Genomic DNA, 24,792 nt, shown 5'->3' with positions numbered 1-24,792 from the left:
TAACTAGTTTTAACAAACATGCCTTAAAACATTACTTATGTGCATTTTTAGGGAAAACAAAGGGCAATGATGTATTTTATTCCAGAAGATTCCAATGTGTTTGCGTGGTTTATGGATAAAAACACATTATTTTCTACATACCGTACATTTTTGTAGCCCCAGATATCCTGCTTTCCTCAAACGCTCTGATTTGATACAAAACTCATCAATCTGAAAAGCTCTGTGTCCCTGATTGGCCAGCTAATCTGTACGTTGTAATTGGCCTGAATACCTCTGATGTCAGCCAGAAATGTGACGCTGCTTACCATGTTTGAAAGACTCGATTGCTAACAGGAGTTAACTTACAGGCTGTGAGTCCGAAGCGGGAGGAATTATGATAATGTCGGTCTTGTCTACATCACCAATCCCAGGAAGTAAACTGTTGCCTACAAGAAAAGAGATTTACGCTGGAGACGATAACTCGCGTCATCATTTGTTCTTTTAGCATATTGTTAACATGTACTTATACACACTTACACACCAAAGGAAATGTTAAATTCTGAATCTGATAATTGGTGCCCTTTAACATTCACATTTTTAACACTTCAAAGTTTTTAATAGAGCAGATAAAGTTATAATATGCAACCAGCAGCAATAGATTTTTTAAAAAACAGTTTTTTTCTAAAACTGATGAACCAATAACAGCAAACTTTTAACATACCTGTCAATTAATCAGACAAATTATTTGTAAAATCAAATAAATTAAGAACAATAATGTAACTAATGTTGTTTGAATATTTATACATTATAAATGAAAATGATGAATGTGTGTGAAAGTTTAATGTGAGCTGCATTTCCTGAGCTTTACATTGGTAGACAGCCATGAGTTTCATGACAGCCGTAAGTCATTGTACACATTTAGTCTGCATGTCTTCAGTTTGAGGTTCACCAGAGAACTTGAAGCAGTCGTGAGGTTGAGTCATGGTTGTGGGGTTCAAGTTTAGGTGTGAAGTCCGGCTCTTTCCCAACACCAATGAGCAATGAGTGATAGACAATAAAATCTCTTAAACAGTACTGTACATTAGATAGTTACATTAATAATGTTTTGCATATTTTCCTTTCATTTACCAAACTTTTATTAACTATTTTTTATTTTTAAAGCTGTTCATGTGAATCTGTTGTTGAATGGAGCTTTCATTTTGTTGCAGAAGTCATGCTCTACAGTTTCTAAAACAGAAAGTTATGTTTTTGGCAAGTAGATGGTCAAGTGATGATCAAAACCCACAGCTTTTTAATGTTTCGCCAGTAATGTTTATTAGGTTACACATTTGTTGTTTGAATACACATTTGAAAAACATGGTCATACAAATGATTTAACAAAATAAAATGACATTTTATATCCAGCCCAACTTAAAAATAAAGGTTTTTGTGCAGCGAGTGCACTTGCACAGTTTGACTGTTTCTCACACACAAGACTGACCAAACATTTACTCACACCTCTCACTGCAGCTAAACCACATAAACATCAATGTGTTTCAGTTTCCATAACCACAAACAAAATACCCTTTCTTATTATAAATAAAAAACAGAGGATTAAATAAAAAAGGATCAGATAATTATCTATAAAATGTTCTCTATTCAGAATAAATCTTTAAAAGTGAAACTGCTGAACTACATTGAGACTGTCAACTAAATGAACGTCATAGACAGACAGACAATCTAAGGTCAGACTAAAACTGTAATGTGTAAATAATTCAGTTTAGGGTCATATGAGGAGATTACAAGTTTGTTTTGATATAATGTCTATTGTTAAACAGCTATACAGATCATTTAAAATGAATTAATGTTATGGTGGCTCAATGCCATTTTTTATTCAGCTAAAAAAAGTTTTTTTTGAAACTCATATTAACACAAGGAATTTGCTGTATTGTGCAACAATATTGTGATCTATAAACTCTTTATTTTCTTTGGCCTTTGTGTTGTTTTTTTCTCGCTTAATAATTTTGTGTTGATGTGCAGTTGCACAAAGGCCTAGACAATGCACAGCAAAGAAAGCACATTGACATTGAAGACGATGGATTCAATGCATAACGTCTACGCTGCGGTCAACCTTTGACTCTGAAAATAGATATAAACAGGCAGTGTTAAGTGCTTTCATCTCTGTGGGCTAAAGTTTCCACATCATCTTATTGCAACTATACCTAAGTGTCATAGCAAAGTGCAAAGCTCTGATCTGGCCTTATATAGTACTTACATATCAACCGTCCCTTCACACACAGTCATTATTTGAATGATTTAATATACTTCATTTTTAAGTGTGAATGGGTTTAACACTCACTTAATACACAAGGAGCTGATGTGTTTAATGTGCTTACTGGCAATATTCAGCAGTGCTATAATAAAAATGCTCTTTGGTCTCGTATTCATCATAGTCCATCAACAAGACATTGAGTGTCCATGGCACTTTTCCATAAAACAGCCTTTATCATTTGATGGCTACACATAAATGACCTCTTTTAAATTTTGTGTGTAGCTATGAGGCTTTTCAACTAAATAAAGGGCATGGTTATCCAGTGTTTTAGATACCCTAAACTTGATACTCTTTCCCTTAAGATCCCAAGGTCTTACTAAAATCTGTTTGTGCATTATTCCACATTTTTTAACCAGATTTTGCAATGTCATGTAACTCATGTTACTGCCTGTAGACTGTAGTACACGTTTAGACTTTTACCTATTTTGTAGGATAAAGACAAGATGGCAAACCTTTTTTTAGATTGATTGATTAATTTATTATGGGCTTTTGCATTTAATATGAAGGGCGGTTGAGAACTAAAGAATGAGAGATGTCAGTGGGACAATGGGCAGTGTTGGGGAAATTTAGTTTCAAAAGTAATGCATTATAATATTAAGTTACTCACAAAAAAGTAACAAATTCCGTTACTTAGTTACTTTTCAAGGAAAGTAACGCTTATGTTACTTTTTAGTTACTTTTGCGTTACTTTTTCTTGCCTGAGATTTGATCTCTTTCAGGCCTTTCAGGTGTTTTTATGACTGAAAAGTTGCATATTTGTCACAAAAATGTCGAGCTCTGGCCTGCATGCCATCTCAGTTTCTGACTCAATCTGTTCCAACACAGGCATGTACGCATAGAGTGCATAATTTGGCTACATTTAGTTTAATTCAGTACATTACATTTTTTAATGTAATTAATTAAACTAAAAAAGTAACTTGCATTGCTTTTTTTAAAAAGTAACTTAAATATTAATGTGTACATTTAAAAAGTAATGCATTACTTTACTCGTTACTTCAGAAAAGTAATGCATGTTACGTGTAATGCGTTACCCCCAACACTGGCAGTGGGAGCCAGCATGAGGTACTAAGGGGCCACACTGTAAAATAAATCAGCATTTTGGTCAAATCAACATATATTTTTGTTAAATTAACTTAAAAAAATTAAGTTAAATAATTATGTTATGTCAAAAAAGTAATGTCAACTTATCACAGGTAAAAACTTAAAACAGTCGGTTGAATTCACTTGGATTTTTTACATATAAGATATTTAAAAAATATGTTATACTCTTTAAATAATTATAACATTATGTATTTCATTAAGCAGACTCATTTTAAATTAACGTAATATGAAGTGTGGTCTGTAGTTTTATGGTAGTTTGATGGATATGTTATGGTACCATGTTATGACAGTGATTGCATGTAGGGGGCGCCAGTCCATAAGTTGTATTGAAAGCAGAAATGGTAAGGGAAGATAATGCATAATTTAGAAAATAAATGTAGCTTTATAAACGTTTATAATTAAAAGTTTATCAAGCCATTTAGCTGCAATTAATATAACAGTCATGTAAGTTAAATAATAACTGAGCTAAGTGAGAAGACTCCATGAAATGGATTGACCAGAGCAGTTTTATTTCCTGTATTGATGTATTTTTCCACTTAAAAGTTTTGAACTATCTTTTGCATGTACTAGGAACATTGGCAAAATGAGATACACAGAAATGCTATATTATGCAGATATATTTTTAGGACTAAACTTTGAGAAGCAAATGCCATTGGAAATTCCACAAGAAGCATACAAAAAAACAAATAAGCCACATCACATGATAAACTTCTCAGGTCTGAATGGAAAGACGACAGCCAATCAGACATCATCTATATCGGTAAGAAAAAAACACCCCTAAACGCAGAGGTTCCACATTTTCCACCACTTGACAAAAGTATAGAGGGAACTTAATCTCCAAAAATGTTCAAACTACTACTTATCATTTTTCTAACCTTCAGGACAGGTGCATGTGTGTAACTTTATTCTGTAGTCACTCATACTGTATTTAGGGTTATTCAGACATAACATTTCTTGTACTTTTCTTCTCCACAGGTTTCATCACATCTGCTGCTGTAGTTCAAACTGAAGTCATGAAGACTTTTTCTGCAGGTGAAACTGTGACTTTACACTGCTCAATATCTCAAAATTATGAGAATTACTATTATTGGTTCAAACAATCTCTGGGCGAAGCTCCAACCTGCATCCTCAGTGTTTATGGCTCTTCAATGAAAACATTTTTTGGAGACTTCAAGAATGACAAAAGATTGTCTGTTACAAGGAAAGAGGATTATTTTGCTTTAATTATAAATGACACAAGATCATCAGATACTGGAATATACTACTGCGGTGCCCGTGACTATGATCAGATCACTTTCAGTAATGGGATGTTTTTACATTATAAAGGTAAGCAATACAAAAAGCATATTCGTATTGCTCAGAGAATATACAGTGACCTCAAGAACTATTTAAGGCTAAATTTATAGTTGTATAAATGCAATAGACATTGTAAATTTACTTTTTAGTGAATCTAAACATCTTTTATCACATTAATTATTTTTTTTTTGCATGATTGTGCTTGTGTCATATTTCTGTAAAATAAATGAGTGCTGTAACATTTATAGATTGGTTTACATTTTTAAATATGACCTTGCATTTTCTAGTTTCAGGGGAAAGTACAATACAACAATATATACAGCAATTTTTGCCTGAAATGGACTTGGGTACTCAAAATAAGCATGAGTTTAATCCAGGAGACTCTGTGAATTTGCAATGCACAATTCTCACTAAAAGATGTGTGGGAAATCACAGTGTATACTGGTTTAGACATGGATCAGGAGATAGCCATCCAGGAGTGATATACACACATGAAAACAGAAGTGATGAATGTATGAGAAGCTCTGGTGTAGACTCACAGTCTCACTGTATATACAATCTCCCAAAACACAAACTCACTTCATCTGATGCTGGGATGTATTACTGTGCTGTGGCTATGTGTGGAGAAATATTGTTCGGGAAGGGAAGCAGGCTTGCAATTGGAGGTAAAACAAAAATATTTATCACATAAACTTCTTTTTAAAAGCTGTTAAACAAACCACAAAAAAAATTAAAATCAAGTAAAATGAATGTCTTGAGTTTGAAATTGCATTAAAACGTATAAATTACAGATCATAGTCTAAGAAGGTAAATGAATGGAAACAAATATGTTACAAAACGGTTTAAAAAATCCTAAACAAAATATTAAAACTTGACATTCTGTCTACTTTTTTTAACCTTAGCACAAGATTCCCTCTGGAGCAACTTAATGGTCTCAGCTTTGGTAGCATCAAATATTTTATGTTTGTTGATCATCGCTGTCCTTTTATATAAAAGGACATCAAAAACAAAAGAAACCTTTGGTGAGCTGCTTCTATCATATCACATGACTGATATATCTATATTATATAATAATGTTTGATTGTTTAAACATAATTGACACTCATTAAATGTGCGAAGAGAATGTCTAAAGATATTAAATAAAATCCATTTGAATTGAATAAACATTATACTGCGCACTGTTAAAAGTGTTGCATTTTGTTCATATTTATTTATGCATCATATCTCCTTAATATACATTTTAGTATGATGATGTCTATATTTAATTGTTACTAAAAAAATCATATTCTGTACAGAAACTTCACAGCTATTACATCAAATGCCATCTGTGGTTCCTGCTGATGAGGTAACACTATGCATATAACATGAACATACTGTAATAATTAATGTAAAATGAATGTTGTTCACATGTGAAATGCATGTGGTTTTTCTGTAAGGAGTTTACCATTGTGGTATTGTTTTCTTTTGTATTTTGTTTTTGTTTGTTTGTTTATTCAGTCACATTTTAGATTTGTAATTGTCTTAATATTGGTTTTAGGGTTCATTAAGCTACGCAGCAGTAAATTTCCCCGAGAGACGCAAGACTGAACGAAGCACAGACACAAATGTAGTTTATTCCACTGCCAGATTAGTCAAATAATACATCTGGAGATATACGGCAAAGAAAATGTAGTTTTTAAAAAGTGCAACACTCTTAAGCGCTCTTAATACAATCGGGATCATAATGTATTTGTAAGATACATATTTATTTTTACCAATGTTTTATTTACCAAAATGTTTAAACAAAGCTGTACAGTCCTGCTACAGTGTCAAAAATCCAACTTCAAAATGTTCTTCTTAACAAAAGTAAGATTTTTTATTTTTTTAGTAGGAAGAGTAAATGTATTATTTTGTGTACACAGAATAATATTAGTCCTCAGCATTTTACTTAAAAAGATTATTTTGTTTACTGAACTTACAATAGATAGTCAAGTGTTTGTCCATGCAATTTTACAACAAATAAAAGTTTGAAAATTCGATGCAACATGTACAACTATGTGGTTCATATTTTTGAAGGATTGCTGTTTTGTGTTTATTGATTTTGTGGTCACTGTTAGTTGTCTGTCGCTATAGTTTAACTGTTTTTTTTTTTGAGGTTTGTGTGTTAAGCGTTGAGGTCTCAGTGCATGATGCTGTGTTGCTTTGCATAAAAGTGCATGCAACACGTTTCAACACTTATTTGACCAGTGGTGTGGTCTCTCTTATTGTAACCGTTAAAAAAGAAGTTTAACTTTAAAAAGTAAGTTACCTGGTTGCATTACTTGATTTTGAGTTAATTCAACTTAAAAATATTAGTTGACACTATTTTACACAACTTTAAGATAACGCATATTTTTAAGTCAATGTAACTTACTTTTTTAAGTTGAACCAACAAATCTTTTTACAGTGTATGTAAACCGTATGATAACAATATACCAATGTTAAATAAAACCTTTCATTATTGAGTTTTTCATGTTTTATAAACAAATTGGGTGGACCTTATATATTTAGTTCAAGTAAATTTAGCACTTTTAGTTTAGTTGACTAAGTTGCATAATTAATTTGATACAACTGATGGCTTAAAAATGCCCTGAGGTTTGTTGCAACCTCAGATGTTTTTATTGTGTATCGTTTCACCTCTCAAACACGGTTAAATGACACAGCACATCAACGCCACATGCAGATCAAAATCTGAGACCACAAATAAGAAACACCAAAGCCGTATAGCCATTTTTCAGTACATCATGTCCTTATGTCTTAAACCTGTTGGTTCCTCCGAGTTCATGAAATCATTTTTTTGACTCCATTTATTTACAACAGAGTCAAAATTTTGTTTTGTTTTTACCCAACCATAACATAGCAGTTGGGTTTAAAAACCCCAGCATTAAAAATTCAGTAGAAATGTCAATGTTATTGCAGCTGGGTTGCCGGTAATTTACCGTAGATTTAAATTTATGTAATTTACTGGGAAGAGTTTGTTCAAAGTTAAATAAATGTTAAATATTAACAAGTCTTTATCTTTACAGAATAAAACTATACAATAACAGCCTCATGCAAAGCATTCTGGGAACCAGAAATCATCATCAACCTTTTTCAGTTTTTTGCTTCAGATTTTGTTACCCAGAATGTTTTGCTTGATGCTGTTTTTTTAGTTTTACTCTGTAAAGACAAAGACTTGTAAATGTTTCATGTTCATTTAACTTTGAACAAAATATTGCCAGTAAATAACATACATTTAAATCTACGGTAAGTTACCGGCAACCCAGCTGCAATTTCTACGGAATTTTTTTACAGTGAGTGAATTTTGTGAAATAAAATCAATTTTCACGAACATTTACTGGTTTGTTTGCTTATTCACGGTTGAACGACATATTTGCTGGAAATGGTGTGCAACAGGTTTGAGATATGTTTTCTCTTGTTGGTGGTGTCAAAATGGCAGCCCAATCAGCAGCAACATGATATAAACCACGAGGTATTAAAGAGACAGCTCGCACAATGGGTCCAAGTCAAGTCGTTTACAAATGTGTTATCTTATATTAAGGAGAGGAGGTGTATTTGACAGTATTAAACACGTATTTATAACGATTTCCTCAGGCGTAAAAAAAATTTCACAACACAAAGCATGGCCTTCTCAGCTGCCATAGTTGCAACTCTTGTATCATCAGAACAGTGTGTTCAACGCACCTCCGTTTTGGTTTTAAAAACGTTTTGTCGAGGTTGAACGCAACCCAGGTCTTAGTTTAATTAAATGGATAAGCACACAGTTGACAGTACCCATTGATTTCCAAAGTTTCAAATAGAAATACTATGGAAGTCAATGGGTACCGTCAACTGTGTGCTTACAATCACTTATCAAAAGATAAAGATAACTTTAGTGTTCAGCAGAATAAAAAACTGCATAAGGGTGAGGAAATGATGACAGAATTTTTCATAGAGAATTTTGACAGACACCTTTTTTAGGTGAACTATCTAGTCTTCTTGGTTGTCACAACCCTGTTCCTGGAGATCTACCCTCCTGACCATAGATATACATACAAAGGCTAGATGTCTCGTCTGCGCTGCTGGCCAATGGAGGTCGACGTCCACATTTGGCAGCCATCTTCTAACATGCAGGTCGCTCACGAAGTTCACTCGTAACATTGTTTTAATGGTGCATTTACTTTTTAAGTAACCATAACTTGCTAGATTTTCTACCAATTTTCAAACGGTTTGGTTTGTTATAAAAGTCAGAGATGTACGTATGACACTGCAGTGAATAATGTTCATGAAACATGTTCAAGCATCCAGAATTATAGCCACATTACGTTTAAGTTAAATACGTCAAGATTTCAGCAAGATAAGAGTATTTATATTGGTGCAGATCACTCACCTTACATCAGGTACTACAGAGCCCACCGGAAAGCTTTCCTGTGACAAGATGGCGTTGGCAATGGCGTATTTTAGGATTGGCCAGTGCAAGTTATTTTAAGTTGAGACAGCTTAAACATGCCTTGGGGTAAACTGGGGGTAAATGTTGTATTTGTCCCCAAATGTTGAATGATGTCACTAAATGCTGAATGTTTTATGATCTTCGCATCAAGGTTTCCTGAGAAAATGCAATTTAGTTTTTCTCTAGGCCCTGCAGTCAGAGGATAATACCACAACACAAATAAGGGCTAAAAGAAAATGCTGAGATCAAAAGCAGTTTTTTTGTGTAAAAAGTACTCATTTAATCAATTTTAGGAGAATTAGCTTAAACAAAATAATCTGATATGTGTACACTAACAGAGCAGGACACATTCCCATATAGTGTAAATATTAGCAACAGTTACAGTACGTTTAAACACTGTGTTGTACACAGAACAACAGACATTATTCATATTATTGAATATTGTTAATACAGTACAGATAAATCTTACATTGGTCCAATGATTCATAAGAAAATGATTCATAAGAAATACAGGGCAATATGAACTCAAAAGGTTCAAAAAAGAGTTTTTAATACCTCCATATTCACAAAACTAATAAGTTTAATTTCTTGCTTATTCTTTCTCCTAAATATCTCTCTAAACTGTGCTACAGTGTAGTACAATAACAGTACAGTACATAAGATAAAACTTTTATATTTCAAGGTTTAGTTTTCCTGAGATGTTAAAGAATAGTAACGCCATTTAACTTGAGCTATTGCATCTCATTAAAATGTTAACATTTCTCTATAATTCAATAAATCCATTTCAGAGCCAATGAATGTGCATGGCCACACAACTTCAATCCTGAGGCTTCAACACAAACACGGCATCATCCAGCACATAATAATCTCTGTACATGTCTCCTTCACACAAGTACGGCACGCGTGTGATCGCCTCGACATCAAATCCGTTTTTCTGAAAGACTTCTGTCGTCAGGTACATCACCTGCTCTTCCCACATCTTCCCGGTGACTTTGATGTGTTCTTTTGGTCGCACCCAACTCCCACCTGACAGAATAATAATGATAATACAATCATGAGTTGTTATAACTTATAAAATATAGTTGAAATAAGCCAATTCCACTTAAATGCGGGGTGCGTGATTTTTGAACACTTTGGAAAAGGGAGTCGAGCCGGGTACCAAAACACACTTGTAGCCAAACAGCAGTAAGGGGCGTGTCCACTAATCGACATCGTTGCCTGGGTTGAGTATGTGTGGGGCAGGTCTATCAAAAGATGGTCCAGATTCTTTTGGGGTAAGGGCGTGTATGTTTAGGTGATTTCAAATATCAACATTGGCTTTCAGAGATCATGCACCCCGCCTTTAATAAGTTGTAGCAACTCATCTCTTGTCAAGATAAATAATAGTATTAAAATGACTTGTAAATCTGAGTTAATTAAAAAAATTAAGGCAGCAAATAATTTTTTACAGTGCAATGTTGAACTTATTTTATAGGGATGCACCGAAAGAGAAAAAGCGGATGGAGCGGATTCGCCTCAAACGCGTCTTTGCACAAGTTTAAAATATACAACTTAAGCGAAAAATTTGCATAACATAAACCCCACCCTCTCCATTTAAACAAATGGGACGTTGCCAAACTTAAAAAAAAATCGAATTATACTTTAAATATTTCCCCAGTGATGGTTTCTGTTATTTTTGTTATTTTATTTTAGTAGATTTTCAAGTGTTCATTTTTCATTTTTGGTTTAAGTTGTTTCTAAGATGCTATTAAAACTTGATTTATGTGTTTGTTATTAAGTCAAAAGGGTAAAGGAGGGGCCTTGATACCACGGCTCCACCTCACAATCACTACTGCGCAGACTCTGCCTCTAAATTACATCAGTAGCGCAAGATGTCAGCGGACATTTGGAGATATTTCAGCTTCTTTTTTTTACAATGGACGTCTATGGAGACGCTTCGTCCTTCTTTTTTATAGTCTATGTTCTGCCTTAGGAACACATAGTGGAATCAAATAAAGTACAAAATTAGTTAAAACTAGCAAAAGTTTAGTTTTTTCTACAAAGTATGCACAGTTGTACAGTGCACACATACTATTCTGATGACAAAATATGCATCAGGTTATTATACTACTTAGTAAATAAATAAATAAAAAAATTGGTAAATGGAAAGACTGATTTAATTGTTAACAGAAATAAGTTATAAGTTATAGGGGTGGTTTCCTGGACAGGAATTAGTTTAGTTAGGAAATATAACTAGTTTTAATAAACATGCCTTACTAAAAACCTTACTTGTGTGCCTTTTGAGGCAAAACAAAGGGCACTGATGTATTTTAAGATATGTCAGTGCATGGGTGATTCTCATGAAACCATTGAAACACCACGGCACTAATGATTTTAGCTTTAAAATGTGTAATATAGTAACATTAAAAAGCATCAGAATTAACACAATACTGTGTTCTACCTTAATGTGTGATTTCAACATAAGAATTTATAATTGTAAATTTTATCTCATTTTCTGCTGAAATTCTCATTACCGCAATGTGTCCGGCTGTGTTTGAACATGCGTTATGTTGTAATTTAATCAAATTAACACAAAAATATTAAGAAAAAAATAAATGGATGTTTTGCTAGACTACTTTAGATGACAGAAAAATATTTACTGAATATTCATGTATAATAATAATGAAGAAAAATTTGGAAAATGATGTGTCCATGCCTGATGTTCTCATCCTCCGCAACACTTTTTGAGAACAGTTTAAGCACACATACAGAATTTTAATAAAGTTTGATTTTGAGTGACCAAGCACATGGACCAGTTACTTCAAGATGGCTACCAGGTAAGATCCTTTTTTACAGTTAATTTGAAATATTGTCTTGTCAGAATGCTTACACGACATTTTGATTATTATTACCGCAACAGATGCTTATTAAATGTTAATTTAATTAATAGAAGCATAATACTTTGATTTTAAATGCATGTACAGAATCTCCAAATTATGTTCTTTCAGGTTTGTCATGTCATTTTGAAAATATGTCAGTGTTGATGTTTTCTGACTGTTGCGGTAATGAGATTTTTTAGGACTAATTTTTTTAATTATGTTACAAAAAGTGTTAAATGATAAGTAAAAGTTTTTAAATTAATGTTCCCATTTACTCCAGACTTTGTTTTTCAATGTCTGGTGGGAAAAAAAGTCAATTTAAGCAATTTTTACATTTTCATGCTTGACATGTTTAAACTTTAAAACCAAGTTTTCGTGAGAATCACCCGCATGTTGTTTGCCGTTTTGACAGCTATTACATTTATTTTAGTCTAGGACTAGTCTAATCCCTGTCTGGGAAACCACCCCATAAAGAAACAAGTGTTAAGACTAACTATGTACATTCTGGAAATATCAAATGTAGTGAATGACACAAAAAATAATTTGGGTTACATCTTACCTATCTCCACATATGGCTGAAAGGGCAAAACAGCCGCTAGGATGAGCCGCCCTGTTCCTGGCACAAGTGATTTCTTAATGTCGCTTAGTAGTTTAAGTGGTTCGTCACATCGGTCCAGCAAGTTTAGACAGCTGATGAGATCGTACTTGAACCCTGTTCTGTGCCATTCATCAATTCCTAACACGCTGCCAAATCAAAGTCATATGAAAGTCATTATAAGCAGTGAGCAAAAAGCAAAGATATATAGATGGAAGGAGACTGAGGATCATCCAGAGGCATCTCTACCTGTAACGTTTTCTTTGAAGCTGCCATTTCATAGGTGTAGAGACCTCTGTGACATACACTTCATTAAAATGACAACCCATCACTTCTGTAACACCACCATCACCGGCTCCTAGGTCCAACATCCTTTCCCCTTTCCATTCTGGGCTGATCCGGAGCAGACGTTGAAACTGGTCTTTAGAGATGACAAACATGGAACCCCGGCCCAGAAAGCTGTAGACGACACAGAGACACATTAACATGCCGTTATTTTTCTATGGCTACTATATGAAAAGAGCCATTAAGTGTGAAATAGGTGACTATGAAAGAATCAGAGACTACTTGAAACACAAAAAGTGCAGAGGTTACTTACCCATTAATTGATGTTCGAGAAATGACAGGGCTAAAGATGGTGGAGAACAGTGAGTGATACAGCTGGGTAAAAAGCCAACTGGATTTCTCTACACTCCTGTTGAGAAACGCCTGGGTCTCTGTATCCAAATGGCTCTGCACAAACAGTGATCGGACCTTTTCTTCAAGCATGTCTGGAGAGCACTGGTACCACTGCAAAGATATTTAAGGTAAGACTTTAAATCCCCATAAACAAGATAGAGAACTCAAAGTGGTTACAATTTATTTGTAGGTGTCCTTGTTACAGTGTAATTGCACAAATAAGTGTTGAGTAATACTAACAACATGCACTTAATTAACCCTTATGGGTTGTTCAGGCCATTTTTGTTTTTTTATGTCTTAATTTAGTCACAACTTTCTCTGTGTTTCAGCAAATGGAATGATTTTTGGTGACAGATCTTATATTGACACATATTTTGGGAAAATGCTTTGAAATAAAAAAAAAACTCAACAATATACCGTGGGCAAAGTTACTACCCTTTGGGTAGTAAATATGGGTAATAAAAAGCCATTAAAATATTGATCAGATTAATATTTTTCCAATTTTTTTCATAAATCTGTTAATCTCCCCCAGTACTGATCAAAACAACCAAATGCTTACAAAATTTCCATGATTTTAACTCTTTAATTGTCAAAGTTCATAAGTGGTGTCACTGATTTGATTAAAAAAACTGAAAATTACAGATTTTCTATATAAGAAGTGATTATGGACTGGATTTATTTTTACCTTTTTCACAGTCTTGGGCTTGTCAAAGATTGGTAAAAACATTGGCTTTGATGCAATTTTAGTTTTTGTGCAGCATCGGATTTAATTTTTTTCTCCCTCATTTACTGTTTTTGTAGTGAATTGGAACAACCCCCAAGGGTTAGGTTTAGGGATGGTTGCGTGTAAACTATGTATAATGTATTTTTTGTACTACAGTAAATTACATATAAAGGTACCTGCTGAATTTTTACAGAATACAAGTGCTGGATATACACACATTTAAAGCTTACTGTAATTACAGTATACACTATATTCACAGAACTATCTTGTGATTACAACAGGTTTTTACTAAAGTTTCATGGCACGGTAATGGTTGTATATGGAAATATAATACCATGGTTTGTAAGGAATAATTGACGACAGACCGTTGAATTATTCAAGAATAATGCACACCCAAGGTGGTAATGCGGCATGACGCGAAGCACGTGCACTTTATTTTCACATAATTTAAAGGACAGGACTCAATTATTACGTTTATACCACGGTTACCACATATATTGCTAAGACATTGCTCTGGTGGTTATTTTAAGACATTTAAAGGGATACTCCACCTTTTAAAAATATGCTCATTTTCCAGCTCCCCTGGAAAATTAAAGATGGCAACTTTAAATTTTCTAGGGGAGCTGGAAAATTATGGATACTCTCATTTTGGCGCAATAATCAAGGACTTTGCTGCCGTAACATGGCTGTAGCAGGCGTAGTGATATTACGCACTACCTGAAAATAGTTCCCTTGGTAACTTCCATTAGCTGGGGACTATTTTCGGGAAAGGCGTAATATCGCTACGCCTGGCTACAGCCATGTTACATCAGCAAAGTCCTTGATCACCAGAATGAGAGTATAGTTCCTAACCATATCTGCCTAGAAAATCACAACTTTTAATTTTCTGTTGGCCTTAGTACACAATGTAACTACAGAAGAGTCAAGTTTTAAGTAGGAAAAATATTGAAACTCTTTGGTTATTTTTTGTGCAATCCTAATGGTCTAATCAGATTCAATGGATTGTGCTAAGCTATGCTAAAAGTTGTACCGCCAGACCCAAAGATCGGCTGAATGGATTCCAAAAAGGTAAAGGTTCAAATGTTTAAGTCTTGGGGAGATGGAAAATCAGCATATTTTCCAAAAAACTGGAGTGTCCCTTTAACAGGTCAGGTATGCGTTTATTGAAAAATAATGCATACCCATGGAACATTTCTCAACCAATCAGAATAAAGCATTTTAACAGCCGTGTGGTATAATGTGAGATATACAACAGCAATAGATCTCCAGAGGTCCACATCTCTTAACATAATATGAAAGCACCATGTCTACAACCGTACTTCTTGTTAGCTTCAATTCAAAACATGTTTTACATTTTGAAACAATATATTTATATTTCATATATTCAAAGATCTGTGTTCAAACTAAAACAGCTACTGAATATTCTCTGAAAAACACAAACAGAAAAGGTTTCACTTACTTTTTGGGCTTCATGTCCAGATGTGTCACTGTCAGTCACCATGTTCGTAAAGAGAGTACGAGCAAGTGGACTGCGAACATACTTTCCAGTCCACATTTTTCGTATTGACAAAAGAAATGACACGTAAAACAGCACCCACCCCACAAATATCAGCGTCCTCATCTGTGAATGACACATATTAAAGACAAGAACTGCTGTGTGATCAGCTGATGTGTCCTAAACTAGTGAAAAACAATGAGAAGGTGCAACAAGAAATACCCCAAAGCCCCCACTCCGACAGACAAATAAACAAACCTGAAGGTGGGGTGAGATTTAACCGGCGACATCATTGTTAGCTGTAATCCGCAGGACAAATAATTAAAAAACAAATCAATGGACTCCAAACAGCAGCAGACGTGTACTTCCTGTGTTACATGTAAAGAGTCCGTCAAAAACACGCTAGGCTTGTTCGACTTCGTGCGCGCCGCAAGAACTGACAGACGGATGACGTCAAAGTACCGCGAGAGCGATACGAAATTAGACTACTCCGTATGTTTTCTCGAATCGCTCTCGCGGTACTTTGACATCATCTGCATAGTCGAACATCTACTGTTTTTCATATGCGGCACTACCACTAGATGTCGTATATCAGCAACATTGGAACTTGCAGCCACAATTTTTACCTATGTTTTGTACTATATTTTGTAATATTTTATTCTTGACAGAAAAACATTGTAAACTCCAAAGTGCGAAAGTAGATTAATAATGGCTTATTTGTATTTTTAATACATGCTATTTCTGATACCACAATATAATAAAAAATGTACTTTTTACATCCCACAGATCTCAAAATTATTATACATTATATCATTTGGATTATACATTACCTTTCAATTTTTCAGATTTAAAATAAGTATATATGAATTGATAGACAATAGTCGTATTATATTATTTTGGGGTTTGAGAATCTTTTATATTCTTTCTAGATATAGATGAATCTTTAAAGGAGAAAAATGGCATGTCAGCAAAATTATACAGAAACATTCACCACGTCTGTGTATCAATTGTAAGATTCGCTGTATCACAGGCAATCTTTGCTCTCACCTGCATGTGACGTCACCGTGTACATTACAGTACAGAGATCGCGTGCCACGTTGAGTTCCTCCTGCGCGCGCTGCTGATGCGAGAAGAACATCGCGCTCTCATTCATTACAGACTGAGCTGAGGTTATTATTATGCACAGACGTTAATATCATTTAGGCTTATAAAATAATCATTTTTAATTTTTTTAAATAATCAAACCTAAAATATAATTAAACCTAAACGATCTATAAACTTAATTCCCTGCTTTTACAGACTGAAATGCTCACAGATATGATAGAAGAAGAATTTGACATTAGGGAGGAAGAACCATGGTACGATCATCAGGATCTTCAACATGGTAAGTTATTCTTGATCTAATATATACATTTTGTGCATCTATAACATATTATACTACAGTTTATATAATAAAAATGCAAGCTTGTTATTATTTTCTAATTAAATAGACCAACATTGTCTTATTTTATTGAGAATATGCTGTGTAGGTTACGTATAAGTTTATTTTTTTATTATGGGTGTTCTTTGAAATTAAATTTAACTAAAAACAACACTGATAAAGGAAATAAGCAATGAAACATGTTTGTTTTTTGCATGTCTCTTTACCACATCCTGTATGACAGTCAGTTTTACACAAAAAGCGAAGATCAGTTTTGTAATGAAAATTAGCTGACACAAGTGACAGTTAGTTAGATTGGCAAAGGGACATTTGTAAAAAGGAGAACTAACATGAGCAATACACTGATAGTGTAAACTAAAACCTAACCTTCAAATCATATATCATATATTTGTTGTACAAGGATGGATAAACACTAAAGTACCTTGTTAAAAACTCTGAATAAATGAACTAGATGTTTAAACAGTGAATGATCCATAGTGCAAAGCCATTAAACTTATAAAAGTCAATTTAACTATATAACAGGTCTATAAGTATCATTTATCACTCCAGATAGGCTTATCTCACCTGCTATAATTGCATTTGTTTAATTGCGGATTGCGGCATCTTTACTGGCTTTAGAGACTATTTGCTTTAAATAGCTTTGACTGTAGACTACATGTATACATGCATGATGTGGGAAATCATTTTCACTGTCCGTATTTGTGCAGATCTTCATTTGGCCGCTGAACTGGGTAAAAACTTACTGGAGCAAAACAGAGAGTTAGAACAGAGACTTCAACAGATGTATACCACCAACCAGGAGCAGCTTCAGGAAATAGAGGTTCAGTACCCCTTTATTATAGATTTAAAGCGATACTTCAGCCAAATATCAAAATAACACCAAGATTTACTCACCCTCAAGCAATCTGAGATACTTATCTCCATCATCTTTCTGACAAACACATTTGAAGTTATTTTAGTAAATGTTCTTGCTCTTCCAAGCTTTATAATGGTAGAAAACAGGGATCAGGAGTGTAGCAATATGGGTTTTTCAACATTTTAATTAGATTTTCGCTCTAACATCCTTGTCTCCCTTCAGCATCTTTCTAAACAGGTGGATTTGTTGAGGTCAGTCAATGATCAGCATGCTAAAGTTTACGAACAGCTGGATGTGACGGCACAAAACCTGGAGCAGAAAAACCAAAGACTGCTTCAAGATAACCGAGCTGCACAGCTAAAGATTAAGGAGTAAGATTGCACACACAAAAACAAATCTGGGGACATATGAAGAAAGTAAGCTCATGAACCTTCTCACTGCAGGCTCACAGAGACTGTGGATGGGCTACAGATGCAGGTGGATGAGCTCCATCGAGACATGAAGAAGTTGGTTTCTTCTGAACAGAACCGTTCCAGTACACAATCACAAACCCTACAGCCTGATCATCTCCAGTGTCCAATGTGCTACAAGTGCCAATTGCACAAGTAAGATTACTTCATGTTTTGCTTTTCCTGATTACATTTTCATCGGTTTTGGTTGTGAAACCCAAGTTTGTCAACATCCTGGTTTCTGCTTGGCCAAATGAAACTAATTTGACTGTTCTAAAACAGCCATAGTTAAGTGGATTACATTACTGGGTTGAACTTTGCTTTAAATCTCATTTGACACCGCAAGGCAGATTTCGTAAAAGATTTCGTACCAGGGTTTCATAACCTCGGGTAAAAATCTGTGCATATATGAAAATTGTTAAAACGTTCCTCTACCTGGGGTTAAAAGTAGGGTGTGGGGCATTAGAGTCTGCAGTTTAGTGTATTTAGCCCTTCATTTGTGTGGCTTGTCATGTCAAAATAAGTGCGTGCTGCACATGCGTAAAAGTGACGCTTGCGTTTGACAGATACTTGACAGTTTGCCAGTTTAATCTCATGTGTAATCAGAGTTTAGTGTTAAGTTAGTGTCTTGTGAGTATTTTGTGAACGTGATTGTCTTTTTTATCATAAACCCTTTTGATGCGTGTGCAGCAGGTACGTATTTTCTCAAACTTTTCTCCATAAAATGACAACATCTGTCAAGCTTCAAAAAAGGAAAAATTCACACAAAGGCATGATAGGAGTAGTCAATATTAATATTAGATATGATGATAGACTCTCAGAAAAAAATTACAAAATGATACAAATGTTGTCACTGGGGTGGCACCTTTTTAAAAAGTACACTTTTGTACCTAAAAGGTGCATACTGATACCTCAAGGTACAAATTGGTAACTATCAAAAACGACCTTTTAAAAAGGTACTATGCTGGTGACAATGTTTGTACCCTTTTTGTTCTTTAAAGTGTATCTATGAAGCAGGTTAAACATCAATGATATATCAAAGTTCATTGATTGTCAGGTGTTTTGTGACCAACGTCACTGATGTCAAACCCGACAAGACATCTTTTATGTGCCATATGTGATATGAACGTGAAATAGAGGAGAAGATTTACAGTGAATAGATCAAATATAATTTCATTGTGTTCCTCACACAAAGTTGTTCTTTTTTGGACAGATGTGGCCATTTTGCAATTATTTGCAAATGTCAACCTTGCCATAAAGTTTTTACTACACTCTTAGAACGGATGTGTTAAAAACAACACATTAGTGTTGATTCTGTAATCCACTCATCACTGTGTTATTATTGAAACAACACATTTTGTGTTACTTTTAACTAACACAACTTGTGTTTTATTTTAACACAAAATGACACATATTGTGTTAAAATTACACATAATGTGTTAAAAACTTAACACAAAAAGGCGTGTAAAATTAACACATCCTTTCTAAGAGTGTTGGGCTGTCAAATTTCGCATACAAAATATTTTTTTTATTTGCATAATTTATGTGAATATGTGCATAATTTATAAAAAATATATAATATAAATACACACACATTAATGAAAGATTTACGTATATATTTTGATATATTTCATATTATAAATATAAATCAAAAATATACCTAAATAACATTTTTCTTAAATTCATACATGTATGTGTGTATTTATATATGCATAATATATACACACAGTACACACACACACACATATATTATGCAAACACAAACTTTTATTTTGTATATGATTAATCACGATTAATCTTTTGACAGCCCTAGTTTTCACCAAACGTTTTTAACCATACTGATATCTCAGATGTCAATAAACACCCATGTTAGGTCTCTAATAATGTCTCTCTTTCTAAACTCTATCATGAGGGGTTTAGGAAAATATTAAAGGGGACATATCATGAAAATCTGACTTTTTCCATGTTTAAGTGCTATAATTGGGTTCCCAGTGCTTCTATCAACCTAGAAAATGTGAAAAAGATCAACCCAGTAACTTAGTTTTGGAAAACCATTCTCTGCAAGCATGTGAAAAATAGTTCATTGAAATTTGGCTCCCCTTGTGATGTCAGAAGGGGATAATACTGCCCCTTAATCTGCACTATCCAAAGACAGCACTGCCGTTTAGTGTAGAGATCAGCTTATTTGCATTTTAAAGGACACACCCAAAAACAGCATTTTTAACATGTTATATTTAAATTATCTATATGGTATTTTGAGCTAAAACTTCACATAAGTACTCCGGGGACACCAACAATTGATTTGTCATCTTAAAAAAGTCTTGGGGAATGTCCCCTTTAACAGCTGGTTCAATATATTAATAATAATTACATTATTTGAGAAAATCTAGTTTTAACTGAACTATTCTAAACTGTTCACAATCTCTTTAGTTGAATTTGTTAAAATCTAATCAATTTTTGCTTCTACCCGTACAATATGTGTGGCAATAATTTACCATAACTTTACAATCCAACAATTATTCTACCGACTGTTTTTATTTCAATCTTGCTCGATTTCTTTCAGAAACTCCTGTGAGCATTCCTCTTCTGCCAGCTGTTCAGCTTTAAAACAGGAGGTACAGGATGAGGCGTGCGTTGACCTCATGCGCTCCCTGAATTCCCTGCAGGCCCAGCTAAACACAGAGCGTTCTCTGAGAGAAGCTGCGGAGCGGGAAGCCGATGCTCTCGCTCGCAACCTCAGCGAAATGGAGCCAAAACTAGCACTGCTGGGAAACTACAGGGATCGCATGGCTGAGATGGAGGTGGAAGTCAAGGAGCTACGACAAATGCGTTCAAACAGCATCGCTCAAGCCACATTCACTCATAGCCTGCTGTCAGACACTGTATTCCTTGCGTCTGATGATGAAATGGGCGTGGCCAGACAAAGGGGGCGTTGCCGGAATCGCTGTAGCAGTGAGAGGCAGTTGCACAGCTCTGGCTATGAGGAGGGAAGCGCTACAGATGTGCCAGTGAGCTACAGTGTTAATGAGAATGGACGGGGTTGTTTTAAACAGGCAGAGGACGCCAAGCATCACGGTATTTCTTTGCTAAACGAGGTGGACGCGCAGTACACGGCCCTGCAGGAGAAATATGACACATTGCTGCGGCGATGCGAGGGTTGGGTGGGACAACAGAACCACAAAGCCGTCCAAACGCCCGTAACCAGTTCTGCCCAAACACAAACACACTCCCAGGGTGTAAGCACACAGGAAGATGCCCCGCTGCCTGAGTATAAAGTCCTGTTTCAAGAGATTTTTACTTTTATTCAGAAGAGCCTGAAGGAAAACAGGATCAAGCCCAGTCAAGCTAAATGAAGCTATTTTCCAAACCCTAAAGACATGTGCTCATTAAACTTAGCATCTCTGCCAAAGGGCATTAGTCTGACAGATATAATCAGTAATCTGATTGTCAGCTAAAGACCTTACAGGTGTGATAAAACCAGCTCTCACCTGATATAACCCCTGCACTTATTTTAACAAGAATTTGGACACGCCAGAAGACACTTAATAATGTATGAATACCATAACTTACTAATCCCATCGATCTAAAAGTTTTTATACTAACTTTTGTAGTTACTTTGAATCAATTGTTTCCAATGTAACTTTAGTGGGTATGAAGTACTGCACTCTTAGAAATAAAGGTTCCTGATCTTTGCTGTGATACTTGGTTCATAAAGAACCTTTAACATCCACATAACCTTTATGTTATACAAAAGGTTTTATTTTATTTATAGATTATGATTCTTAACTTAAAAGGTTCTTTGGAGAACTAAAAATGGTTCTTCTATGACATCACTGGGAAGAACCCTATACAGGCACCCTACTTTTTAATAGTGTAGGTGTTGAAAACATGAACTATAAATATCTTCTTTAATAATCTTTATCACTGTAAAAATGCAGCATGAAGTACCTTGGTTTTGCAAGTCAATTTAACCAACTGTTTTAAGTTTTGACTTGTGATAAGTTGACATAACTTATAAAAACAAGTTGCAATTGTTTCACTTAATTTGTTAAGTTATGTAAAGGGGACATATCATGAAAATCTGACTTTTTCCATGTTTCGGTGCTATAATTGGGTCCCCAGTGCTTGTACCAACCTAGAAAATGTGAAAAAGATCAACTCAGTAACTTAGTTTTGGTAAACCATTCTCTGTAAGCATGTGAAAAATAGGTCATTGAAATTTGGCTCCCCTGGTGATGTCAGAAGGGGATAATACCACCCCTTAATCTGCACTATCCAACCACGCCACTGCCATTTAGTGCAGAGATCAACTCCTTTGCATTTTAAAGGACACACACAAAACGGCACATTTTTGCACACACACACAGTGACAATTTTAACTTGATATAATAAATGATCCATATGGTATTTTGAGCTAAATCTTCACATACGTACTCTGGGGACACCAGAGATTTTGACATATTAAAAAAGTCTTGTGAAATGTCCACTTTAAGTTTTGGTAAACCGTTCTCATGCAAGCATGTGAAAAAAGCTCATTGAAATTTGGCTCCCCTTGTGATGTCAGAAGGGGATCTTGCTATAATAATACCACCCCTATCCAACCACTCCACTGCCATTTAGTGTAGAGATCATTGGACATTTTTGCTCACACCTAGAAAGTGGAATTTTTTATGTTATAATAAATTATTTTGACCTAAAACTTTACATATGTACTCTGGGGACATCAAAGATTTATTTTACATCTAAAAAATGTCTTATGAAATGTCCCCTTTAACTTAAAAATATATGTTGACTTGAGGTTTTTTTACAGTGTAGATGTTGAAATTAAAATACCTCTATTTTTATTGCACATTTCATATAACAGCAACACTGTGCATTATTTAAGGCAGACCTTTATCTAATAAAGTAGTCATTCAAATATTTTATGTGATGTAAATCATTAGCAAATGTTATGTTATTCTAATATATATTTTTTCATGCAGTGAGGTTAAATCATTGTATCTGTTCATCTTAATCATCTGCATCTGTTCAGAACACAGCATGGACTTTAAACCTTTAGATGTATTTTTAGACCGGGGACATCAGTCGCCTTCCCTTCTGGTGGCAAAGCTTCCTCTAATCAACTCACTTGATAACATTATAATGACAAAGCATGCAATAAGTAACATCATTATCAGGCTGAACTGAAACAACACACTGTAAAAAAGACACACGTGCTTCCTTATCTTAATCGCATGGGGTAATAGTGCAAGTGGTTTTGAAATATATAAATGTTGAGTTTATAGTGAGTGTGTTTAAGCATTTCAAATTTAAATAATTAATTTTTCTGCAAATTCAAACGTGCTTTAGCAAAAAAGATCTCAAAGACAAGATTTCAGCTGCAGCATTTATTGTGTATGATAGAAATAAAATACAAAAAAAAAAAAAAACCCTGATGTCTGCCTTTACTTGTTGAAACCCTCCTCTTATACAGAATTGTCAAAGATGTTTACAATGTGTCCAAATCTGAGGAATGCTTAAAAAAAAGACAGGTGATGTTTTATATTAATGATACTTAAGTTTAGTTACAGCTATACAATAATTCCCCTGAATATTTAAGAGGCACTTTCTTATACACCCAGAAAAGCAGTTTAGGAAGTTTCTCAAACAACTACACTGTTAAAATTCCTTCATTTTTTAGTTTATAAATTACAATTAAACTTTTTTTTGACAATCAATGAAGTTGCTATACATTTTAAAAATAAAATTAAGCTAATCTAACTATATTTTTATCAACTATGGCAACTCCTCACTAGTCAAGAAAGTTTAAATGAATTGTAAATTTAAGTTTATGCAACAAGGATTTTTTTTACAGTGTACTGAAATGTAACCACCGAAAATCCCTTTAATTTTCAGAACTTCAGTTTTAACCAGTATGACAAGGAACATTTGCATTTTCTTGACACTTTTTATTTAAAGCCTTTTGTGGCAGTAAACCTGAATGTTCTTCAATGTGGCCTTTATTGCAAGAGGACAAGTCTGCACTTAAATATCATTTTATCAGACACAAGAGCAAATGACACTAGTGCCTCTCTTCAAAATCTCTGACCTGCCTCTGATCTAAACATATCTTCAGATTCAATCTCAAAAATTCACACCAAAAAACCTTAGGATCAGTTCTATTCATTATTAATAATTACATTTACTTTCCAGACAGTCATTTGTGACAATATTCATAATGTTTGATCTAATCTGCTCACAGAATCCAAAATATCGACATGTTTTATCCCACGAGAACCACTTATAGTTGTCAAAAGCTTTGGTTAAACTGATACATTTTAGTAGGGGTGTAAACATGTCATAGACAACAGGGCAGCAAAGTGCATAAAGTGGAGCTCACTGACTCATTCAGAATGAAAAATTAACACTTCGTAAACCTAGAAAATAATTTATTTAACATGACCTACTGCCCTTTTATATCTGATAAGTGTTCTGTACTTGTAACCTTTGTTCCTTGGTTAAAGTACAGCATATATATATATAAGTGTGGGACAAAAACAAAATAAACACCAATAACCAATAC

The 24,792-nt window shown here is 34.4% G+C and overlaps 3 protein-coding genes across 5 annotated transcripts; 2 read left to right on the top strand and 1 right to left on the bottom strand.

The window, feature by feature from the left end:
• The first annotated feature begins 4,250 nt into the window (after nt 1-4,250).
• On the top strand, nt 4,251-6,630 carry LOC129421054 (uncharacterized). Its single transcript, XM_055176339.2, has 5 exons — nt 4,251-4,717; nt 4,975-5,352; nt 5,590-5,709; nt 5,983-6,032; nt 6,225-6,630. The coding sequence occupies exons 1-5, from the start codon at nt 4,405-4,407 to the stop codon at nt 6,324-6,326; spliced, it is 963 nt and encodes a 320-aa protein (XP_055032314.2). The 5' UTR covers nt 4,251-4,404; the 3' UTR covers nt 6,327-6,630.
• A 2,757-nt stretch (nt 6,631-9,387) lies between these two features.
• Nucleotides 9,388-15,902, bottom strand: mettl9 (methyltransferase 9, His-X-His N1-histidine). 2 transcript variants are annotated; one of them, XM_055176495.2, is made up of 6 exons: nt 15,743-15,902; nt 15,449-15,610; nt 13,186-13,376; nt 12,837-13,046; nt 12,552-12,736; nt 9,388-10,160 (listed from the first exon to the last, which is right to left on the bottom strand). In XM_055176495.2, exons 2-6 carry the CDS (start codon nt 15,608-15,610, stop codon nt 9,952-9,954), a joined length of 957 nt encoding a protein of 318 aa, XP_055032470.1. In that variant the 5' UTR covers nt 15,743-15,902; the 3' UTR covers nt 9,388-9,951. The 2 variants fall into 2 exon arrangements, with proteins under 2 accessions (XP_055032470.1, XP_055032469.1); XM_055176494.2 differs by lacking the exon at nt 15,743-15,902 and having other exon boundaries at nt 15,449-15,625.
• Nucleotides 15,903-16,495: 593 nt separating this feature from the next.
• Nucleotides 16,496-23,651, top strand: cdr2b (cerebellar degeneration-related protein 2b). 2 transcript variants are annotated; one of them, XM_073866588.1, is made up of 6 exons: nt 16,496-16,653; nt 16,784-16,868; nt 17,633-17,745; nt 18,004-18,152; nt 18,225-18,386; nt 20,794-23,646. In XM_073866588.1, the coding sequence occupies exons 2-6, from the start codon at nt 16,790-16,792 to the stop codon at nt 21,581-21,583; spliced, it is 1,293 nt and encodes a 430-aa protein (XP_073722689.1). In that variant the 5' UTR covers nt 16,496-16,653; nt 16,784-16,789; the 3' UTR covers nt 21,584-23,646. The 2 variants fall into 2 exon arrangements, with proteins under 2 accessions (XP_073722689.1, XP_073722690.1); XM_073866589.1 differs by lacking the exon at nt 17,633-17,745 and having other exon boundaries at nt 16,594-16,653; nt 20,794-23,651.
• Nucleotides 23,652-24,792: the final 1,141 nt, after the last annotated feature.

The sequence above is a fragment of the Misgurnus anguillicaudatus genome, chromosome 4 (genome assembly GCF_027580225.2).
Source record: "Misgurnus anguillicaudatus chromosome 4, ASM2758022v2, whole genome shotgun sequence".
Lineage (NCBI taxonomy): Eukaryota > Metazoa > Chordata > Actinopteri > Cypriniformes > Cobitidae > Misgurnus > Misgurnus anguillicaudatus.
The sequence above is the reverse complement of the archived record's forward strand: the minus strand, read 5'-3'. Positions and strand labels throughout refer to the sequence as shown.

What these genes read in the sequence shown, in the direction of transcription:
- LOC129421054 (XM_055176339.2), top strand. Translation starts at nt 4,405, where the DNA reads ATGAAGACTTTTTCTGCAGGTGAAACTGTGACTTTACACTGCTCAATA. An exon ending in AAGCAGGCTTGCAATTGGAG is followed by an intron (nt 5,353 to 5,589) that starts GTAAAACAAAAA and finishes TTTTAACCTTAG; the next exon opens with CACAAGATTCCCTCTGGAGC. An exon ending in CTGTGGTTCCTGCTGATGAG is followed by an intron (nt 6,033 to 6,224) that starts GTAACACTATGC and finishes TATTGGTTTTAG; the next exon opens with GGTTCATTAAGCTACGCAGC.
- cdr2b (XM_073866588.1), top strand. Translation starts at nt 16,790, where the DNA reads ATGCTCACAGATATGATAGAAGAAGAATTTGACATTAGGGAGGAAGAA. An exon ending in GCACAGCTAAAGATTAAGGA is followed by an intron (nt 18,153 to 18,224) that starts GTAAGATTGCAC and finishes TTCTCACTGCAG; the next exon opens with GCTCACAGAGACTGTGGATG. An exon ending in TACAAGTGCCAATTGCACAA is followed by an intron (nt 18,387 to 20,793) that starts GTAAGATTACTT and finishes GATTTCTTTCAG; the next exon opens with AAACTCCTGTGAGCATTCCT.
- mettl9 (XM_055176494.2), bottom strand. Translation starts at nt 15,625, where the DNA reads ATGTGTCATTCACAGATGAGGACGCTGATATTTGTGGGGTGGGTGCTG. An exon ending in CTGGACATGAAGCCCAAAAA is followed by an intron (nt 13,377 to 15,448) that starts GTAAGTGAAACC and finishes ATATCTTTGCAG; the next exon opens with TGGTACCAGTGCTCTCCAGA. An exon ending in TCAGCCATATGTGGAGATAG is followed by an intron (nt 10,161 to 12,551) that starts GTAAGATGTAAC and finishes TTATTCTGTCAG; the next exon opens with GTGGGAGTTGGGTGCGACCA.